Genomic DNA, 20,547 nt, shown 5'->3' with positions numbered 1-20,547 from the left:
AGAAGTTACACAACTAACAAAAATCTAAATTGGTCATCATAACATGACGAATTATCCCCTTAATAGGGACATACCAGACTTCCAATTTCCACACGCTCCAGTCTCCAAACAATGGCGCCACCTGCTGTCCAAATAACAAAGTGCAAGTGAAGCTGGACAAAGTCCAGTCCACAGCACACGCGCAACACGAACATGCCAACTGTGTTAGTGGATTCCTAAGCAGACCAAGTGCATTGATGTGACACTCAGCCATAATCAACGACAAAACAATGTTTAAGCAATGTGCATCACAAGACATTTGCCGTGTTTTACTTTTAATTGAAAAAGCACTCCTGACAGTTGAATCGCATTCCATGATGTCATGGATTCGCGCCCAGCATATGGAACAGCAACTGCATCAAATATGTCAAATTTGAATTATTATATCATCATGATGGGGGAGAAGGAACCAAGCATAGCCATCACGCTACACTGCAAACTTCGTTGTCTGTTAAGCAGGGTACACACAAACTGTCAGCGACTGAAAACATGGCTTATTTCAGCATTTTGTTCCCCCTCTTTTATGATCAAAGCCAGAAAAGGCCTGATTGTTAGATCCCTCTCAGATACTATCCTGAGTTATTATTACTATTTCTTTGACTATTTATAGATAGTTACATAGTATTAGTGCAACCCTGCATAATCTTTAGTTTTTAAAATGCACTCAACATTTACAGCTAAAACTGTTAAGGCCACAGCATCGCCTTCAATTTCAGTTGCACCATCCTTTTTTGCCGTGTCATCCCGGACTCACCTGTAGATCATTCCAGGCGAACCCGTCTGTCGAAGGGAGAGTCGAGCAGGGGAGTCTGTTGTCGATTCAGGATACATGGAGGCAGGAGGAAGGGGGCGCTGCCAGCCTGCCAAGGGTGCTGTTCTTTCACCGCAACCACGAGAGACAGTCTAGCGCCAAAGTGGGCCTCTGCCAGGGAAAGGACATGAGGGATAAGGTCAGAGCTTCCACCTCAAATCAATTTGAAATGTGTTTTTAGACAAAGACACCACAATGGTTGATGTGTCAGTCCAAGCTTGGCTAAAATCAAAGTTGGTTTGGAGAAGAGTGCAGAATGTGAAGTATGGTAGTATTGGTATTAGTCGCATAAAAACAATTAAAATCAGTTAGTCATTTTTCTAACAATAAGAAATGCTCATAAACATTTCTGCCACTAGATGGAGGCCTCTCCTCACACTGCAGCTCCGAGTCGACCTGCCAAACATCAGATTTGTGTATTACTAGTATGAGGCAAAGTACCTGGATTAAAAAGCCCACTCATACATGCCATGAATATTTACGCAGGCTTAAAGCATCTCAACTAGAAAAAAATCTACTAATCACATCAAAAATAAAAAAACTAAATGAAAAATAAAACAGAGCTGTGAAGCAACAACAAGGAATTGCATACATTTATTTATTAATTTCTGTTACATTATGGTTGCAATGTGCGTGAGAGAGATCTACAGCAAATCCACTGCTTTTGGGCGATACGATTCTATAAATAATTCAAAGTGTGTGCCCTGGAAGCAGGTCAGTGCAGCTGAGAGGGCGGCTTCACGAGGGGTGACGTGTCTGGCTGCTTAGGTGGCATTGGCTTAGGTAATGTACTCAAACATCAACGCCACAACACCTCAAAACTCGTCTTTAACGTGGTAAACATTTTGGACTGTCTGAACACATGTCAGCACACCTCATTGTAGCAAGCATCACATAAGTCTAGCTTTTTTCCATCGTCTTCTATGAGAAGGAGGAAGTTAACGTGTTACCTGTTGGTTTAAGCAAACAGTTTGGCAAATAGTGAACAATTCATCAAAGAGAGGGTTCAAGCTGTTTAATGCTAACCCCAGTTGAAGTTTACTGTCAAACTAAAAATAAAAAGGGAATTTAAAGTTGCGTATTTAAAACTACCACAACTTTGTTTAGTCTGCTTAGCTTGATGCTAACAATGCAAAACACCACTGACATGCTAACGTTAGCATCAATAGTCACGGTTTTAGAGTCAACTGATATTTGAATACAAATGGTTCAGCAACACATGTAGACAGATAAACAGGCATATGATATTTGAGTCATTGAGTCACTTCTCGTAGTAATAGGATAGTTACAACACTTCGTTTGTGCTTCCATGACTGTACACATCTAAAGATTTCTGGACGGGAAAGAGCAAAGAACACAATTTCTCAGGTCACAAGGATTATTTTGGACTTTGGAAGTTTAACTGGTACACTACACACCACAATCAAGGACACGTCACCTTTCTATATGCTAACCACAGAGGACAAAACAAAGGGGCATCTGTCACCCCGACAAAGCTGCGGGACGATCATCTTATGCAACCTCATTTCACCGTTGACTGAGCTCATACCTTAACCCTAACCATAACACGAAAGGTGACTTTCCACTCCCATCAATTTCTCCCCTGAGCTGCAAATATGTCATTCCCAAGTTCCCAAGGACTCGTTTAACGTTCCCTTCTCATTCATTTCAATCAGGGCACAAAAGAGACGGCGGCCAGCCCAGCTATCAGGTGATGACGGCGGCGATGATAATGGCGTGACCCTGATGTATAAAAGACCCCCAAGCAGATTTACTACAAAGTCATCTGTCAGTGTGGAGGCATCAGGAGTTGGAGTGGGTTGTGTTGGCAGAAATCAAAGCAGGCTCTCTGGCAGAAGGGGCCTTTCACTTTGTTGAAAAGTTGGGGGGTTTTTTCTTACAATTTTGGCAGAAACTATTCGGCAAATATCAAAAACAGTAAGCTTGTGCTTGTTTGTTGTCACACATATGACCCAAACATTTAATTTCTATGGCGACTTCAATGTCCATCCATTAATCGTCACAACTGAATAAAGATAAAGACAAATCTGTAAATATTGTTCTATTATGAATCTGCATTCATTCATTAAAGTGTCATCACAACACAAATTATATTTATTTTACGTTGTTTGTTGGCATTAAGCTAAAATTTATTTTTGTAAGGAAAAACTATTGGGTTGTTTCAATTAGTAAGGGGTGGGGGTTTATTTAGAATCTTCTCAAGTGTTTTCATTCATTGCCGTGGTGCCCAAAGCTTGTGACTATGGCGCGTTGTCCAGCATTGCACCACACACGCTCGGAGTGAGCTGCAGAGCTGGACAGGAAGCTGCTACTTCTGCTGGGACTGCAGCACTGCGGTACAATACGCACTCATCCCGGCCCAAGTTGGAAGGCTCAGATGTACTGCACTAATGGGCCAGGGTGCACTTTCTTAAATTGAAAGCTGCGGCCTGACAAAGACACCTAATACAAAAAAATATATATGATGACAGGAGATGGTATTGGAGTCCAAATGCAGGATTATAGTAATGCATTTATCAAACCATCTAACGACCTATAATTAAAGTTAAAAGACCTGACTAATAAGTATGTTGACATGCCCAAAAATACAATATCACTGTATAACGTTGTACATAAATATATTATACACACAGTAAGCCTTTGCCGAGCCATATGAAAAGGCTTAAAACTCTTGTTTGAAATCCTCGTCTTTAAACTCTAATTTGGAAATCTAACCCTTCTTTGAAATCCTAACCCAGATTTGAAAATCGTATTTGCCATTTTCAACCATTGGCAGTAAAGTGTTCCCTCGCCACTCTGCGGCTTTTCCCAAAATATAAAGTGTTCATCAGAAAAAAAAAAAAGGTTTGCACACACACCTATGGGCACTCATACAAGGCACGTGATTGTTTCCCGGCCAGGAGATCGACCAATAAGAGCGCAAATTTTTCATGTTTGATGAAGTTTGACTTAAAACAGCTTACCTTAACTAGAATCATGCTTTGCATTTCATGCAAAGGTCCTTGTTGATGTTATTCGGCAAAGCGAAAGTTAAGCCATGATAATTTGGGGTGAATGTGCTTCTTCTTTGTGGGTTTAAAAGAAGAGGGAAGAGAGAAGAAGAAGCAGCAGCAAAGGGTTTAAAAGGGGCATTAATCCACCAGGATTGTTCCTTTGGCGATGATTCTTGTTAAGGTAAGTCAATTTCAGGATAAAAATTCATCTTTAAGATAATTAGCCAATTTTCCGTCGTAATCATCCGCTGCCTTGCTTGTAGATCACAGCCAACAGCTTGGTATTTATTCTTCATTTTGAATTTTTTATTTTAAATTTGTTGTGTAACAAGTATTTAGAAGGTTGGGAGGCGTACATCACCCCGAAATGAAAAATAATAACAAAAATATTCAACCTGTCCTTCACTGTTTTCCCCCTCTTGCAGGGGCTTCCGGTCTCCATAAACCGCGGTAAACGAGGGATTACTGCAGGATCAGAGTTATGACTGATCGTAAGCATCTTCTCCCAGCGACAAGCAAAGGAAGTAGTAACACACCCACACCGGCACTGCACCTTTGTGTGTGTGCCTTTAATACAGTCATGCTGATGATCAGATGAAGGCCTGAAGCCCGAAAGCTTTGCTCTCAAAACTGTAGATGCGGAATTTTGGTAATGGTTAACTATTTCCGCACAGAGAAAGAGAGGGCTAGCGTATGTGGACAATTGATTACTCATTTCACAGCAAAATATTAGCAACACTCAGTATGGTTGGAGTGCAGCGTTACACGACTGCAAAGGACGAGCACAATAATAAATAATGAGCGGTTGGCAAGCAGAACACAATCATCTCAAACATCCTCGTCTCTTCAAAACAAAATGCAAAATTGAGTGACAAAAGGTTGCTCCTCACATGCTTCCCATCCCTAAATCCACCCACACCCCGGCCGAGTGAGTTCCCTCTTGAGACGGGGCTTACGTGAGCGAGGCAAGCAGGCAGGCAGCGCTGGCCTGGAAAGCACCATACGGAGTTGTGTAGTATGTTGGCAGCAGCGGTAAACACACAGCCATCCGAGCAGATGGCTGCAGAAGAACAGACGAATATTTGCCAGGGATATCCTCCATGGGAGTTCAGTCGGGCAACGGCAGCGGCCTTTTCTCAACGTCAGGATGCGGGATATTTGTTTTTAGGATCAAAGTCAAACCTCAGTTTTTTGTTTTGTGCCATTGCTTTCGGAATTAGTGCTGCTTGCAACAGAGGGAAAACACAACAAAGTACAAATCCCGCCTTCCTACTTGAAACGCACCTACAGTGGGTCATTGACAAACAGGCATTGGATATGTTAAGGTTACAAATGGCGGACGATTAAACAAATCCATTCCGAGACGGCAAATCGAAAATGGATATGCAAGTCTGGTCTTCAAACTCAAGTCCCGGAATTGAACACGAGTATTGTCTTGCCTGTCACAACTTAGCGACCACCTCCAAAGTGATATAGCGAACACAGAGACAAAGGCCAGATGGGTTCTGTATAAAGGCCAGATCTTTTTCCCATTGCTCTGATGCAGCAAAAAAAAAAAAAAAAAAAAAAGCAAAGCGCGCATGCAGATGCTGCAGTGTCCTCTTGAAAATGTGACCTTCTCGCAGACTGCAATGGAGATACGTTTCGTTGTCGATGTCACGTGAATATGGGTTTTATCTTTCCAATGCTTTTAAATCCGCCAATCCAGTTGAACATGGCACACACTCCAAAAAAAAAAAAACAGCAAAGGCCAACTTGTGTGCATAATAATGAAATACCGCGATGAATTGGAGTGCACAATTTCCTGGTTATGATACGATACGAGATGAACGATCCCAAGATGCTCATATCGCTGACAGCAGGAAGATGAATCAGCACTCGGTGTGTTCTCTTTCTTTCGCTCTTGTGCAGAGTTATAGTCTATCGCAGCATAACAAACGGGCGCTTCAACAGAAACGCCATCCGATACGTGCATAAATCACACTTATAAAGAAGACGTGGACATTGGCGAAGACTGAAGCGGAATTGAACAGGCCGGCCTTTATGGCTTTGTACATCATTGCTATCAGTGCGGCGAGGACAAAATACTGCAGTCCGCCAAGAGAGCACATTAGCGCACTGCAGCAGGCATATAAAACCATCATTGAAGAGAAAAGTCGTAAACATAGACCAGATAACAGAGAAAAGTAACCCCCAGTTGACCCGTGGCATGACTGTTTCAAAACTTCACCATAAACCTTTAATACCCGGAGAGGAGATGTTTTAAGTGGCATTTTGACATTTGTAACCGTCATATACAAGCAGAAGTCAAATAGTCTTCTACCAGTACGTTAAATACATTAAACCACCCTGTAAACACTAAACCTTAAAGATAAATAAAGTGTTATAAAGGCGCTGAGAGTACGTTTTGTCCGCTGCATTTTAGTGACTGAATAACTATTTGTTTTCAGCGTAACCTAAAAACATAAGCTTTTGTCAAACGAATGAAAAGCATATTTGGAAGTAGTAATGTCGCCACTCTTGCAGCTCGACTCTCAACAACTGCCACATCACCATGACGCATCAACCGTCAACGAATAACAAACCAAAAATCACGGCCACAAAACAGTCATATGGTGGGAAGGGTTCATGCTTGATTGTAATTGAACAACCAGACAAAAAGTGGGGGATTTTGTAGATATTACAATAAACGTGAAGCCATATTTATATGTAACTATATGAGAAGTGCCTTAAACCGGAAGTTTTTTTTTTTTTTTTTAATTTTCATCTGTGCGGCCCGGGCCAAAGTGGCCCGCGGACCGGTGGTTGGAGACCACTGGTCGACCGCATGTTCCGAATTGCGTTCAAATTTGGGCCATGCCGCCGCTGTAGGAACGCGACTCAGTTGTGAAGTAGCCATTATAAAATGAAACCGAAACAATCGCAAGACTTATAGGGGAACACAAAAATATTCCTTGCAATAAAATATTCTATGTGCGCCTTCACTAGTCTAAACATGGCATTCTGATTATCGCTTATGGGAATATGAGTTGCGATAATCAGAATGCCATGTTTAGACTAGTTTATTGCAAAGAATTTTTGGCGGTTGATTTACCTTTCATGTACTTGGACAGACTACTGCGAGAATAAAATGTGGCACAACTTCACCAAATGCGGAAAGAAACCATTTCTTGATGCCGGCTGAAATGATATCGAGAAGAGTGCCAAAAACATGCGTGATTCTCCAAAGTCACTCATTTTGACAGTTGCATGCTCAAAATTATTCACATTTAAGAGACTTGCGGCCCCCATGTTTGCAAAATATTGCAGCCAACAATTTGTTGTGCGCTGGACGACTGCATCCAGGCTCGGCCCTGACACAATCAAATAAAAACTGGCAAATTACAATCTTGTGCATCAGCTCACTCATAGCACTCCTCACTCACACAGTCCAGGCTACTTCGCTCACTCAAAGTGGTCATTTTGTCAAGGACGGACGACGCTCACGCACACACATTTACACACACAAAACATGCTGTGCATTACACATTCAATCCATGGGTTTGCATCCTGAGTGTTGTGCTCAGCAAACTCCATTAAGAATCACACAAGCTTTCCATTTGAAAAATGCACATTTGTCCTTGTTTTCGTTGATATTTGAAGTGCATGAAAAACTTTGCGCTTAGTTTGAAGCTTGAAGTGTATTAAACTGTAAAAAGGTATGCATAAAATGGAACCTCTGCGTGTTAATGGCTCCAACATCGAACATTTTGAAATTTTCGCACAATTTTCGGGAAAAATATGCAGCTCAATTTGCATAAAAATGTATAGCTTTAACCACGGTCATCCCTAACTTTAGGAAAACTGGGTATCATTAAAACTCACCAAAGGTTTGACTCCATCAATACACTTCCTTTTTAGAAGGGATGCCACTCACATAAAAAGTCGAAAACTGAACACACCCAAAATTCTACTCTGACAATTAACAAGCAGATGGCAACTAGGCAGCAGCGAACACAAAAAGATAATAAAAGTCTACATCTTCATTCTGTGTTACTTACGGCTCTCGTCTGGACCACGCAGACTTTGGGACGTTTACACGCCACCTGGCCCCACCTCTTGAAGGCACATGCATGTATCTAACGCCAACATGTACAATATTTGCTATAAATGTTATGCTTCCAAACATGTTCAAATTAGTGTACTATTGAATTAAGTGTGTTTCGATGAATTCCAATTTGTTTGAAGCATGTGATATTCACCTATTGTAGGTGAGTCTGGAATGTTTTCTCCAGCGATTGACTAAATGGATTCTGATTGACCTTGGGTTTCTCGCTCAAGAAAATGTATCATAAACTGAAAAAAAAAATAAAGGAGCTTTCCCACTGTTCCATTGTCCACTCGCACTCATGCTGTTCATATCACAATGCTCCAGCCTTTGGATCGCTTGCAGACGCCATAAGAAATCCTCCAGTTTAGAAGCCGCAATTGCACACGCTTCCTTCCGTTCGTCTGAACACATCCAGCATACGTGTGTGTGTGAAGTGGTTTGACTCGCTCACGCTCGACTTAGCAGGGTCGCCAGTCTCCCACACTTACACGAGACTTGTGCAGCTGCTCTTTTCTAACACGTTTCGCCTTAATCAGACAGTGATTTGGTTGGCATTGACAGAGATGCCGTTTATACGGAACAGAGTGACAGAAGGTTTGATGTGGTATTACTCAACGGGCCTGAATAAACTGACATCTCCTGTCTCTTGAAGCTGGTTACTAACATGTATTTCTTGCGTGCTATTGAATAAAAGTGGAATATTAGCCTCAAACAGCGCCACCATGGCAGAGGATAAAAACACCAAAGCTACGGTCAAAAGTAGGACAAACTTAATGGCCACATCCGCTGCACAACGACTGAGTGGCAGTATTTGAATCGAAGCATCCCGGCTACATTCTGACATTCTATAGAACCTATATAAAAGATCTGACAATCCCGTTTTCTTCTGTACACACAGACCCGCGTTACATCAGACGACTGACAGAAGCCCCTTAGTGCCTGTGCGGCCGAGCATGAGAATGGCGGGCGCCAGGTTTCCTGAGGCATGAAGGGTTAACATCGTGCTGTTTATTCATGTCTAGATACATGCCTTGGGCCTGCCCACAGTTTGTGTCAAAGCCAATCATTGTTGAAGATTAACGCGTTTGTTGACTGATTTATGCCACCCTGGGGTAACCGTAGCTACAGCATTTACTTTGATCCACAGTGTCTGGGCAACGAGTCCAGGTCATATCATGGATTGCCAAAGCCATCTGTGCTTTTACCTTAACCTTGATAAAATGTGAGTCAGACAGCAAAAACGTGGAGAAATGAAATACTGTTACGAGCATTGTGGTAATCGTGAACATTGCCTCAGTCAATTGCTTATGCAGTGAATGCACGGGATACGTTCCAGAACCTCCTCCAATAGCTAAAAATTTGCACAGTCCACATGCTTTAGATATTTTTATTATCGTTTTAACGGGGAATTTAAACACAAATGCAAAGCAAAAAGTATTTGAACAAGAATAATTGCCAGAATGATTGTGTTAAAGGGAAAGATAAGATAAGGACATCTTATCTTATCTCCAAAATAGACAAAATAAAGTATTTGAACAAGAATAATTGCCAGAATGATTGTGTTAAAGGGAAAGATAAGATAAGATAAGATGTCCTTATCTTATCTTTCCCTTTAACACAATCATTCTGGCAATTATTCTTGTTCAAATACTTTTTGCAATAGTCAATAATTGTCTTTAGCATGAATTAAGCAGCAAAATCCACACATTTTTATGACCGTATTTTTACGGCCAAAAGGGGTGCTGTATCAAAGGGCGCAGCACCAGTTGAGGGTGCTATTTCTGTATTTAATACTACGAGGCGCATGCTCGCATGCGCATGCTGGGCTCGCGCATGCTAGCTCGCGCATGCTAGCTTGCGCATGCCAGCACCCATGCAAATAAGGGGTAGCTGTCAGTAGCAGCACCTCAGACCAATGAGAGCTGTCATGGCAACACAGCTTATTGACAAGGCCTTATGGTCGTGAAAATACGGTAATTTCAAGGGGTCGGTGGGCATTTTGTCATTTTCAATTAAATACAATTTTATTTATACCGTGCATTTCACAACAGCTGGAGCCGTAACAAAGCGCTTTCCATATGTTGTGTGCATATATATATACACACACAATGAAAATGAAATCCCACTTGCTCAGGTAACGACCAACCACGGCTCACCTGTTTTCAGAAGTTGGGCAGGCGACGTTCGCAAGACTGAACCCAAAATACCTGATCGGGTAAAGTTTACAACTATAAATGTTAAGGGTTCCTTCTCATCAGGAAAAGTGTAATACGACTACTAAGAAATGCGAAATATGTGAAAGCAGAAAGCCCACCTGTCAAATTAAAGTGTGACAAAACAGGCTCCAGTGTGTGCGTGTGCGTGTGCGTGTGTGTGAGACGGTGATGCCGCATGGGAACTAAAAACCAGGCTAATGAAGCTAAACAGGCCACTAAATCTCAACAGCAGAATGATTACTGAGCTCAGTTTAGGAAAACACCCCCACTCTAGCATCCGGCCGACCAAAGCCATAAAGAGTGTCAGGACCTACATTAGCGGAGCGTCGAGATGAGTGAAAATGTCAAAAGATGCCAGTGGCCACTCAGTGTCAGCCTCTCACCCCACTGATTCCGCCGCTCGAGCATTAAACCTCGGTGGATGTTTCAGTTACGCTCGTCACTCCACGATCTGAGGGAACTTCGGATAAGGTCGCTAACAGCTTGCAATTGACTCTGGCCTTATTTTTAGACATTTCACATAAGAGACTTTCAATGCATGAGCGCGAGCAGAACTGAACTACGCTTGAATGGATTTAGTGTTCACACTGGACGGTTGGCTATGCAACAACAATTGAGCGTTATACAAACATTATACCGACTCATGAAGCCAAGGGATTTATTGATGATATTTCTGTTTTGCTGAAATCAGAGGAGTATAACATAAAAGTCATCCACTGAAGAGAAAGGGTAAGTCATACCATCCGTTTGCTGACTGTTGGTGGCTTTTGGCTCACTACACATTCGATGAGCCAGCTTCGGATGATGTCGCCGGTCCAAGTGACCCCGTAAGGACAGCGAGGACACTGCAGTGAACAACTTTGCATTGAAAATGTGCTTCGGCAAGAACAAGAAAGTCCATCTCAAATTTAAATCCGGACAATTCATCTGAAATGTCCAAAGCAAAATATTCGCCATATATCTTATGCTTTCATCCGACACGGTACGCTTGCAGCCGCCTCTGCATTAGAAGAAACCTCTTGTACATTGAAGTGCTCACTCAAAATGACTAACTGCTCTTCATTGTGTTGACTACACATTGTGGGGAATAAACAGAAAGTACTTAAACGGGTGTGTTCACACACTTGAGGTTGGATCAAGTATGATCGTCTGTTGTTGTCAAACTAATTCTGGTACATCAAAACAGTTCCGTTTTTTGTGAGTTCCTAAAACTCTGAGAATGTATCTTGTCCCGAGCCCGCTGATTGGATCCGAGCCGCACCATTGGGGATGCAGATCAATCACAACGCCACAGTGACGAAAACTTTTCTTGGTTGACAATCGGCTTGATTAAAAAATAAAAATCTCTGTCATGTTTTTCAAGACGCCCCTTATCTGCGAGTTTGTTTACAATGCAAAAACGATAACGATCAAGATAACAGCCGGTCAAAACTAGGCACATGTCGGTGACGACGTTTTCATCCGCTGACGGGATTGGTCAAAACAAAAGCTTGGTAGGCGTGCACAAGTTGCTGAACCCCAACTCATTAACTGCCTAACTTGCCCAAAGCAAGCTTTTTTTTTAAAATTCATTTTATCCTAACCCCTCTGCCCTTACGCCTCACGCCAACTCTAAAACCAAAACCTAACACTAACACTGACCTTATCTCCGCCCCCAAATTCCATGAGCACCTTAAACTATTTGTAGTCACGTGACACATCTCCACTTGGACATACAGTTCCTTCCAACAGCTTCCTGCACCAAACAGAACCCCTGCAGCCAGCCTCTCCTTTGCATTCTGTTTGGATCAGAGCCCATCCTGTGCAGGCAGGCATACTTGTAAATATGAGCCAAGATGCACATACAGGGACGGGTGGATCAAGCCACACGCGCACACACACACACACACACACACACACACACACACACACGCGCACAACTTCCTGCAACAATCATCCTCTGATATTTTCCAAAACATAAACAGCAACCCATTCATCCCAGCAAAAATGACCTCTCTCACTCTCACAGGGAATAGTTTGAGCTTTTCTTCTGGGTGTTGCTGGTAAACTGCAGCAGCAGTAGCAGCAGCAGCAGGGCAGCTGAGGTGAATAGGAATCATGCCTTCTTGCCTCAATGCAGATGCTTTGAACATGTGGACTTTTATTTTGTCTATTTTGGAGGTTTCATCGGGCCTACAAGCCAATTCGCTGGCAAGGATTCAAACGCTAGGACATGCATAAAACATGAGAGAACAGAACGCAATGGAGAGAGAGAGAGAGCAAAGTACATACCAGCATAATAAGGTATTCAAAGAGAGTTTTCAATGCAGCAGCGCGATCAAGCGTAATGACATCCACAGAGACACTCCGATAGCGCTGGGAGAGAAATTCAGATTTGCTAATGTGCACCAGAGTTAAATGTTGCTGTGTACAGATGTAGCGCGGTCAAGCAGGAGCATCCTGACTCCCATTGACAGACTTAAGTGAGGAAGCAAGGGAGGGACGAAAGAGGAAGACGCACAATGAGTAGACAGAGCGAGAAAGAGAGCGAGACACCGGCTGCATGCAGCCTCTGAGACAGAAACGATGCTTTTAAAAAAATAAAAAAAAATACCCACCTCAGTCTGCAGTGGATTCCTGACGCAGTGAGTGGAAGCGAGGAATAAATGTAAATTACAGTCGCTAGCGATGCCGGAACACCAGCCCAGTATTCCCGACGATCGGGAGGTGGAATGACACGATGAATGACAACTCTAGCGGATGCGGCGTATGATGCCGTGTGACTGGAATTGTGTGCCCGAGTGTGACGAGCATGCGAGCATCTGACATGAGCAAGATGGAAACAAGTGACACAAGACAAGGATGCGGAACAATGAGTAAGAAAGAGGTGAAAGGAGAAATGTGAATAAATGAGGTGTGAGCTGAGCATTAGAGGAAATGCCCCTCCCACCTAAAATAAAAAACACACACACACACACACACACACGCACGCACACGCGCACGCACATAGACACACCTCCCTATGCACAGTCAGCACTGGAGTGAGTATGCGTTCAGTGAAACTGACCGAAGAAGGAGCAGTGGGCAGAAGCGGAAAAGACAAACGCTTGCGGTGTTACATTTTTCACTTTTACCAAAAGTGGCTCAAAGTTGACAAGCGGGAAGTGAACAAGGACAGTCGAAAACAACCATCCGTTGTTTTAGAACTCTCCATTTTCAAACAAATGGATAGCATTGTGTCCTCAATGTATTTTAAGAACAAACATTTCATGTTCACCAAGCAGCAAACGTTTTGGTTTAGTTCTGTTTCATTCACTTGAGACTAGGTTGCAAAAGTCGACACACCCTACAGCGGAAATTCAAGCCTGATCAGGACTTACTGAACCTTACCGTGTCCATTGTGAGAAAAGACCATTTTCGACATGTACGACATTGCCCTTGAAACTCGCGCCAACCCTCAGGTACCACATCGCCAAGCACTGGCAACAAGAGGTATAACACGGATACGTTTTTTTTTTGACATTTTAAAATGTTAAAATCCTAGAAACCTAATCAGACTAAACTGTTCAGTGGAAAAGGACTGCACAGGCAGTTAGAGGTTTATTAATTGATTTGTCAGATCCGACTGATCTAGTCACGACGTGAAACGGTGGCTGAAGGGTTTTTTGGTGTGGCCCGGAGCCCAGGTCGCATCAGGTGTTGAGTTGTTGGAGGATTGCAATTTTTGGCTTTTAAAGGAGCAGCATCGTTAAGGTTCTGCGTGATAATTCCCTGGAATGTATCTAAAGGTCAGTTCTAATTATGGCTGTAACGATACACCAAAAGTCAAAATTGGATTTTTCTTGATTTTTTTCAATATATAAATTCAGACAATGAAGCTAAATAATTATGTTATAGTTATATGGAAAATAAAAATATATTTATGATATATATATTTTTTTATTCCTAATTTAATTTCTTAAAATTCTAAATATATTTTCCGGAGTAGACTGCCTGCTTTTTTTCCATGCCTCACGAAATTTCGGGACAGTGTCCTGGAAGGTGCATTAACATGTTTGACGTGTTGCACATGATTTGGGAACGTTTTTTTGAAGCACTTACAGCAAATAGTTGACAAAACCCAGACTTCGCAATTTCTGTCTCTGACGTCAACTAGTTAGACGAAATGGTCCCATAATGCTGACCTTAATATGCTTGAAGGATCGTCAATTTCAGGATTATTAGTCGTACTCGCCATGTTTCTTCCTCTCCTCCATACTTGGCAGTATCTGCATCACTGGTAGCCACAATTTTGCTCATTTCACTTCGACGCCCATCACTAGAGAAAGTAGTCACGTAACCGACAATTGGAGCAGGCTTGCTGTTTTTTTTTTAATACATTTGTCCAATCGTAAAAAGTTTGGTAGCACTTTGAGCACATATAGCTGTATCAGATTGCACATCAGTATTTTCAAGTACACCTCAGTTCAAAATTGCTCATAAAGCTAAGAACTACGTTTTCAGCAACATCCGGGATCACTGCACCTGCAGTTGAGTTTTGCTGATTTGTATGGAACAAAAAAAAAAAGAATTCCTGCGAGAACAGCGTTGACACATTTGCCCTCCACACTCATGTTTCAGCCCTTGCATTCCAAGAACTCCTTCTTTTGAAAACGAGCCGTCAGCATCAACTCCAACAAGATATTACCAGACATTTGATCATTATTTCTTCTCTGACATTATCACAAAGAGCAGTGTGTTAGTGTAAAAAAGAAGAAGTACTTCCACAACCGAGAAACTAATTAGAACAACAAAACAATATCCCACTCACTTTTATGCCTTTTAGAAATGTGTTGTTGATTTAAGAGCTACAAGACACCTCTAATAATATTCATTTGAATAGTGGACAAGAATTACAGTCACATCCTTGAAATTTATCAGAGTTAAAAACAGCCCACAGTGCATTGACTCATCATTCCCGGTGCAGAAAATGCATGAATAGATTCAGGCAAAGCCTTTGTTGGGCTACAAAATAATCCAGCGTAATGAAGTTTTATCCACAATTGCTTTCTATTATGCTAAGCGATTTCTTTTTTTTTAATAACCACTGTTTATTTTCTAACAATGAGTCTTACAAAATACCCCGCTGCAACTATTGGGATGGTTCGCTGTACGACGCCATCTCCATGACTCAGCACAAAGATGCTGAAGGAAGCCCGGAGATGCAGTTGAGGTCCTCCGGACTACTAAAGCGACAGAACTGTTATTTTAAATATAAACGTGTTTTTCAGGAAGCTCTTTCGCGGTTTTGTGCCCGAAGGTTGTTCAAGGTCATGAGTGGGCAAGCGATACGCACACAATTCGGTACGCTCTGATCTGCGGGATCAGTATCAGGGCAGATTCGGTTACGTGGAAAAAAGGGCAAGTTCCAGGGTCAAACTCATGCCAAAGTAAAGCCTTCTGTAACTGTACTGGAAATGTTTCAAGGAGCAGTTTGTTCATTTTGACATTCTTGGACATTAAATAATAAACACAAAAAAGTACATGAAAAAAATGTAATAGCGACTGATTCTCCAACAACCAATTAATCACTGGTTGTGTTGTCGACTTGAATAACTAAAAACGCTTCACCTCAAATAGATACCGCCTTGCCTTAAGTATGATTGATACCAACATGTGCTGTTGTAACCGCCATTGCCACAACACACACACACAATCTCTGCAGATCACGCGTGACAATTGCTGCAAAGTTCAAGTTCAAAGAGAATGTGCTGCAGTATGCGGTTTATTTCTTGATTGCAAAACTCAGCATTAACTCTACTCAAAACTGCCATAGCCCCGAATTTCCGATAACCAAAGTTCAGTATCAAATCATTAGTTTTAAAAGATGTGTCTCTTGTTCAAATTGAATGCATTAAAATATCAAGTGATTGATGAGAAGAGATTATTGATCTGTTTGTTGGACTTAAAAAAAAAAAGAAAAGAAAAAGAAAGAATGCAGTTTATTCACAAAATCCTGCATTGATCCTTGTAAGGAATTGCTCACGGGGGACACGATGCTTTTAGTACTGCAGTCTTTGCAGCTTCTGAAATTAGTGTACACAATGGAGAGAAAGTGACAGCTATTAGGCAAACAAATTGAAGTGATTGGTGTACGCATCTGTAATTTCTTGAACAACCCAGAAAGGCATCAAATTTTTGCCGACCCCACAACATTGTCAACCTGCTCGTAGAATCGCCGCATTGACTGATCCCTCGCACGGACAACGCAACAACACGATTATGATCCCCTGCAGCTGAACGTTCGGCTCAAATAAAAGTATTAAGTATACTTGCTACTGGCATGCAGTTTGGTTTATTGAAGAAAAAAACTCCTTAGGCAGACACAACATGGAGAAAACGTTCAGTGATTTTTTTTTTCTCAAACTGACAAAACAATTTGCATTAGCCTGCATACATGGTTGCTTGTGGTCTTGCCTAAACATAGCAACAAGGTTCCATTTTGCGAGGAATAGGTCACTGGAAATACATCAAATCAGAAGACTTTTTCCCCCTGTCTCTACGAGGGGTGGGCAGAATTAAGTACAAAGTAAACACACATTTATTATTTTGAGTATAGACCCACACCCAATAGGTGACAATCTGCAATCGAGAGATGCACATCATTTTTTCACACACATTGTAAACATCTTTAAACGCACACAAATATCTCAAGCATAAATTGTTTAATAAAATATTGTACAATGTAGATAAGAACCGTGTGCTTTGACTATCCAAGAAGGCGATAATGTCTAGCACACGGGTCACCAACCTGGGCCCTGTAGGCACGAGTAGCCCACAGCCCCTGAGTCACATGTTGGAAATAAGTTTAGACCGTATTTGTTATTTAAGAAAGCAAGTCTGGATTTAGATTTAGATAATTGATTTAGTTTAGACAATTAGTATATTGATTTGAATCGATTTTCCTATTCATAGCCCGATATCGATTCATAAAACTATATAATCGATACTTTTAAAAATGTCTTTTTCTCCATAAATTAAAATTAATTTGCATTCATCGCATAATTGGTTCTAGGGACAATGCCTTCCATACAAAAGTAATATTGGTACTGCAAAGCCTTGCTGAAAATCGAAAAATCAAAGTTTAATCATCAATCGAAAATCAAATCGGCCCAGGCGTATTGAATTAAATTGATTTTGTTTTGATTATTTTCTCCTGTTTATGTTTGTAGGGAGTTGGGTAAGAGACATCTGTTGGAGTTTCATTATTTTTGTGTAGAGACGTGTGAAGTGGATCACAAGTCTTAAGAACAAAATCATGCCAGTACAGGCCTACTTGCGCGCAGTAAACCGCTAGAAAACTGAAAAGGTCACAATGGGCACAATTCATTGTTAAATAATCAAATCCTAATAATGCACCAAATTCTTGTGTCTTGACACAATTTAGGTAGCAGTGGAGTCCACTAGTTGGCTCAATTAGCTTGCCGTCTAAAGAAGTGCAACTTGACTGCGCTTATAAGCCATAAAAAAGCAGTTTTGAATTATCCTCAAAACTGCCGCTGAGTACATGCCACGCGGGTTGCGGCGATGCATTTGTCCTCGTGGGAAGTGCATGACCCTCATACGAGAACGGCAAGGCGGCAAAATGTCAGTAACCAATTTGCGGCGGATGACAATAAAAAGTTTGACGTTTGATGAAATCCCATTTGCCTGTGAACTGCCAATTGCCTTTTGAAATGCAGCCGCTGAATGGAGCGAGCCCTCGCTTCCTCGTGTGCGGGCCTACGAAAGTAGGTGATCTAATCAGGAAACGCCAAGTGCTGCTCTAATTGCATCATTAGCTAAAGCCATGACTCAGTCACAGTGACTTTTACACCGTCCCCCCGACCCGCCCCATCCAGAAATAGGGAGTCAAGCCTCCAAGCTCTTCCCTGTGCGGCTGCTCAAGCAGAATAAATCTAACATGTTGTGTGCAACAGTGCCAAATGTTGATATTCCAGAAATATCCAACTGAAAACAAGTATTCTACTTTTTGTCAATATGGGGCACAGCTCCGTCGTAGGGCCTCGAGCTGCTGTTGGAACTGTCTTCTTTATCTAATTTATATATTTGTCTGTATTATTGTTGTATTGCACTGGAGAGGGGAGCCCTCTAATCTCGTTGCACACTTGAGTACAATGACAATAAAGGGATTTCTATTCTATTTTTTCTAATGAACATTAGGATTTAGATTTGACACCATTTTCTATGGTACTGTGTTTTAAGTATAACTCGCTGGCTGTAATTATAGTCAGCAATTTTACGCTTTTTTTTTTTCCCTTTTACAATGAGGTGATGGGATGATGCTCGTGTATCAAAGGGAATCCTGCAGAACTGGGGACACGGGAAATTGACGTCAAGCACTCGATTCCCCCACCTTATAGTGTTGAAAGCAATTGTCACTGTCCAGTGACGAGCATTTTGTAGATAATTAGATGACGTCAGTCAGCGCTATCTGATTAAGACGATATCCTACTTGACTAGGTTTTGCCTAAAAAGACATGGGCCGGTAAATTAAATAAAGCTTCCATTACGACAGTCTGTGTTTAAGAGACTATTTAATGAGTCAGAATATCAATGTCAACTCTGCATTGGGAGGAAGGGGGGCACTGCCCCAAAAATGGCACTTTTTTTTTTCTTTCAGTCTCTTAAAAAAGTGCTTCCTCCAGTTGCGAGTGACCCGACTAGCCATCATTCAGACTTTTTTTTTCTTCATTTAACTTGTAAGCAAAGAATTGGGATATAAGCTTCGTATCGCAGTGAACTCAACTCACTTCACAACAATGGAAAATACTTCAAAAAATAAGCTTCAAGGGTTTTACTGCCATCCTCAGCTGAAGTTTACCATCGAACAATAAGAATAACACAGAAAATTTAACACCACCACAACACTTTGCTTTACATTTTCAAAGAAACTGCTCGTCTATGAGCGCTAATATCGGACATTTTCGAAAAATAACTATAGCCATTCCCTCAGTGATCATATTATATGTCACAAAATGCCACTGGATCCATTTTAAAATTTGTTTAAATTAATTTAAATTACAACTGACGTCCCACCTCCTTTCAAAGCAATTTACCTCACCTAACATTTGAGCAAATGCCGCTCAATGCCTCAGCGAAACTTTACTCATCGTGACTAGGGTGGTTTCCAGCAACTCAAACCGCAAAAGATAACTCACATTTCCTGTGAGTGGCGTGTTAAAAATAACAACTCGAGCTTATTCCTGTGTCTTAAGTGCACATAAGACAAAATGGTGGTCGTGCAATATTAACCAAAGCTGTTGAATTGATATAAAGATACATGCTCGACATTTGGAAAGCTCGTGATTAGATATAAATTAGAAATTTAAAACATTATTTTTACATCACAGTGAGCTGCCATTTAAACAATGATGTGAACAAACCATAAATATCCATTCTAATTGAGGACGAAAAGTGACAGAAAAGTCCCAGGACTCTAAAGCCAGTGATTTTTTATTCTTTTACAATATATTCTGTACACAACTAGGTTAGGTCACCAAGCAATAAGCAGAGTGACTGATGATGCACCAATGAGAGCAGACTTGTTTGGAAGACTCATCACCAGTGATGCGTCATGGATGTTCAAGTAGGACCAGCACACCAATTGCCAGCGCCTTCAATGGAAGGGCCTGAAGTAACCAAGGCCAAAGCGAGCAAGACAGTCAAAGTTCAAAGTCAAAGTCATGTTGCTCACATTCTTCGATGGAAACCCCCCCCCCCCCCCCATACCTAGAAATTTAATTTGGTTAGTTAAATTTAGGAGGAGCGTCCCAATAGGGCGGTGCGGCTCAGTGGTAGAGTGTTAGTTTCCCAACCTAGAGGCTGTGGGCAATTGTGACCATGTCTAATTATCCTTGGGCAAGATTAACTGAACTCCCAGTTGCTCCTGAATGCATGTCATCGGTAGGTAGATGAGGTAATTGTGTGAAGTGCTTTGAATACCGGAGATAGAAGAGAGTGATACAAGTGACATCCAGGTCAAGAGCCCATTTATATCTTCGGTGACACCAGTCCTGGAACTTCTCTGACACCCCATGAACCTCATTCATCCAAGACCATGCATCCCCAGTTTTATGGAAACACTGGAGATTTTCTGCAAGGATGCTTCGGTGCGCAACGTGGATGCGGCGTTGTGCCGTTGTCAAGGTGACGTTCAAACTGGTCACCTGGCCTCTCTGCAGTCCCGAGAACGGACAACTCCCGAAGCTGACGTCTCCGCGTCGGATCGCATCTGCACGACAACTCTCCCCCCCGCGGTAACACACGGCGGACGGGGGGCGAAGAGGGTGGGGGGCGTCGAGAGCGCCTTTAGTTTCACGGACGTGGACACCACCTCGGGCTTCCCGTTTACGCTCC

The 20,547-nt window shown here is 41.9% G+C and overlaps 1 protein-coding gene across 3 annotated transcripts in view; it reads right to left on the bottom strand.

Annotated features, from left to right (window-relative positions):
- kcnab2a (potassium voltage-gated channel subfamily A regulatory beta subunit 2a) overlaps positions 1-20,547 on the bottom strand; it is a 64,467-nt gene that overhangs the window by 43,533 nt on the left and 387 nt on the right. For 2 of the 3 annotated variants that reach the window (XM_088309152.1, XM_088309155.1), the window contains exon 2: positions 794-961. In XM_088309152.1, coding sequence (XP_088165278.1) covers positions 794-870 — 77 coding nt within the window. In that variant the 5' untranslated portion in view covers positions 871-961. Of the gene's footprint in view, positions 1-793; positions 962-12,767; positions 13,047-20,547 lie in introns of those variants that run through there. The other variant, XM_088309153.1, reaches the window with a different exon arrangement.

The sequence above is a fragment of the Idiotropiscis lumnitzeri genome, chromosome 11 (assembly GCF_059441095.1).
Source record: "Idiotropiscis lumnitzeri isolate Australia: NSW breed Sydney's pygmy pipehorse chromosome 11, RoL_Ilum_1.0, whole genome shotgun sequence".
In the NCBI taxonomy this organism is placed as follows: domain Eukaryota; kingdom Metazoa; phylum Chordata; class Actinopteri; order Syngnathiformes; family Syngnathidae; genus Idiotropiscis; species Idiotropiscis lumnitzeri.
The sequence above is the reverse complement of the archived record's forward strand: the minus strand, read 5'-3'. Positions and strand labels throughout refer to the sequence as shown.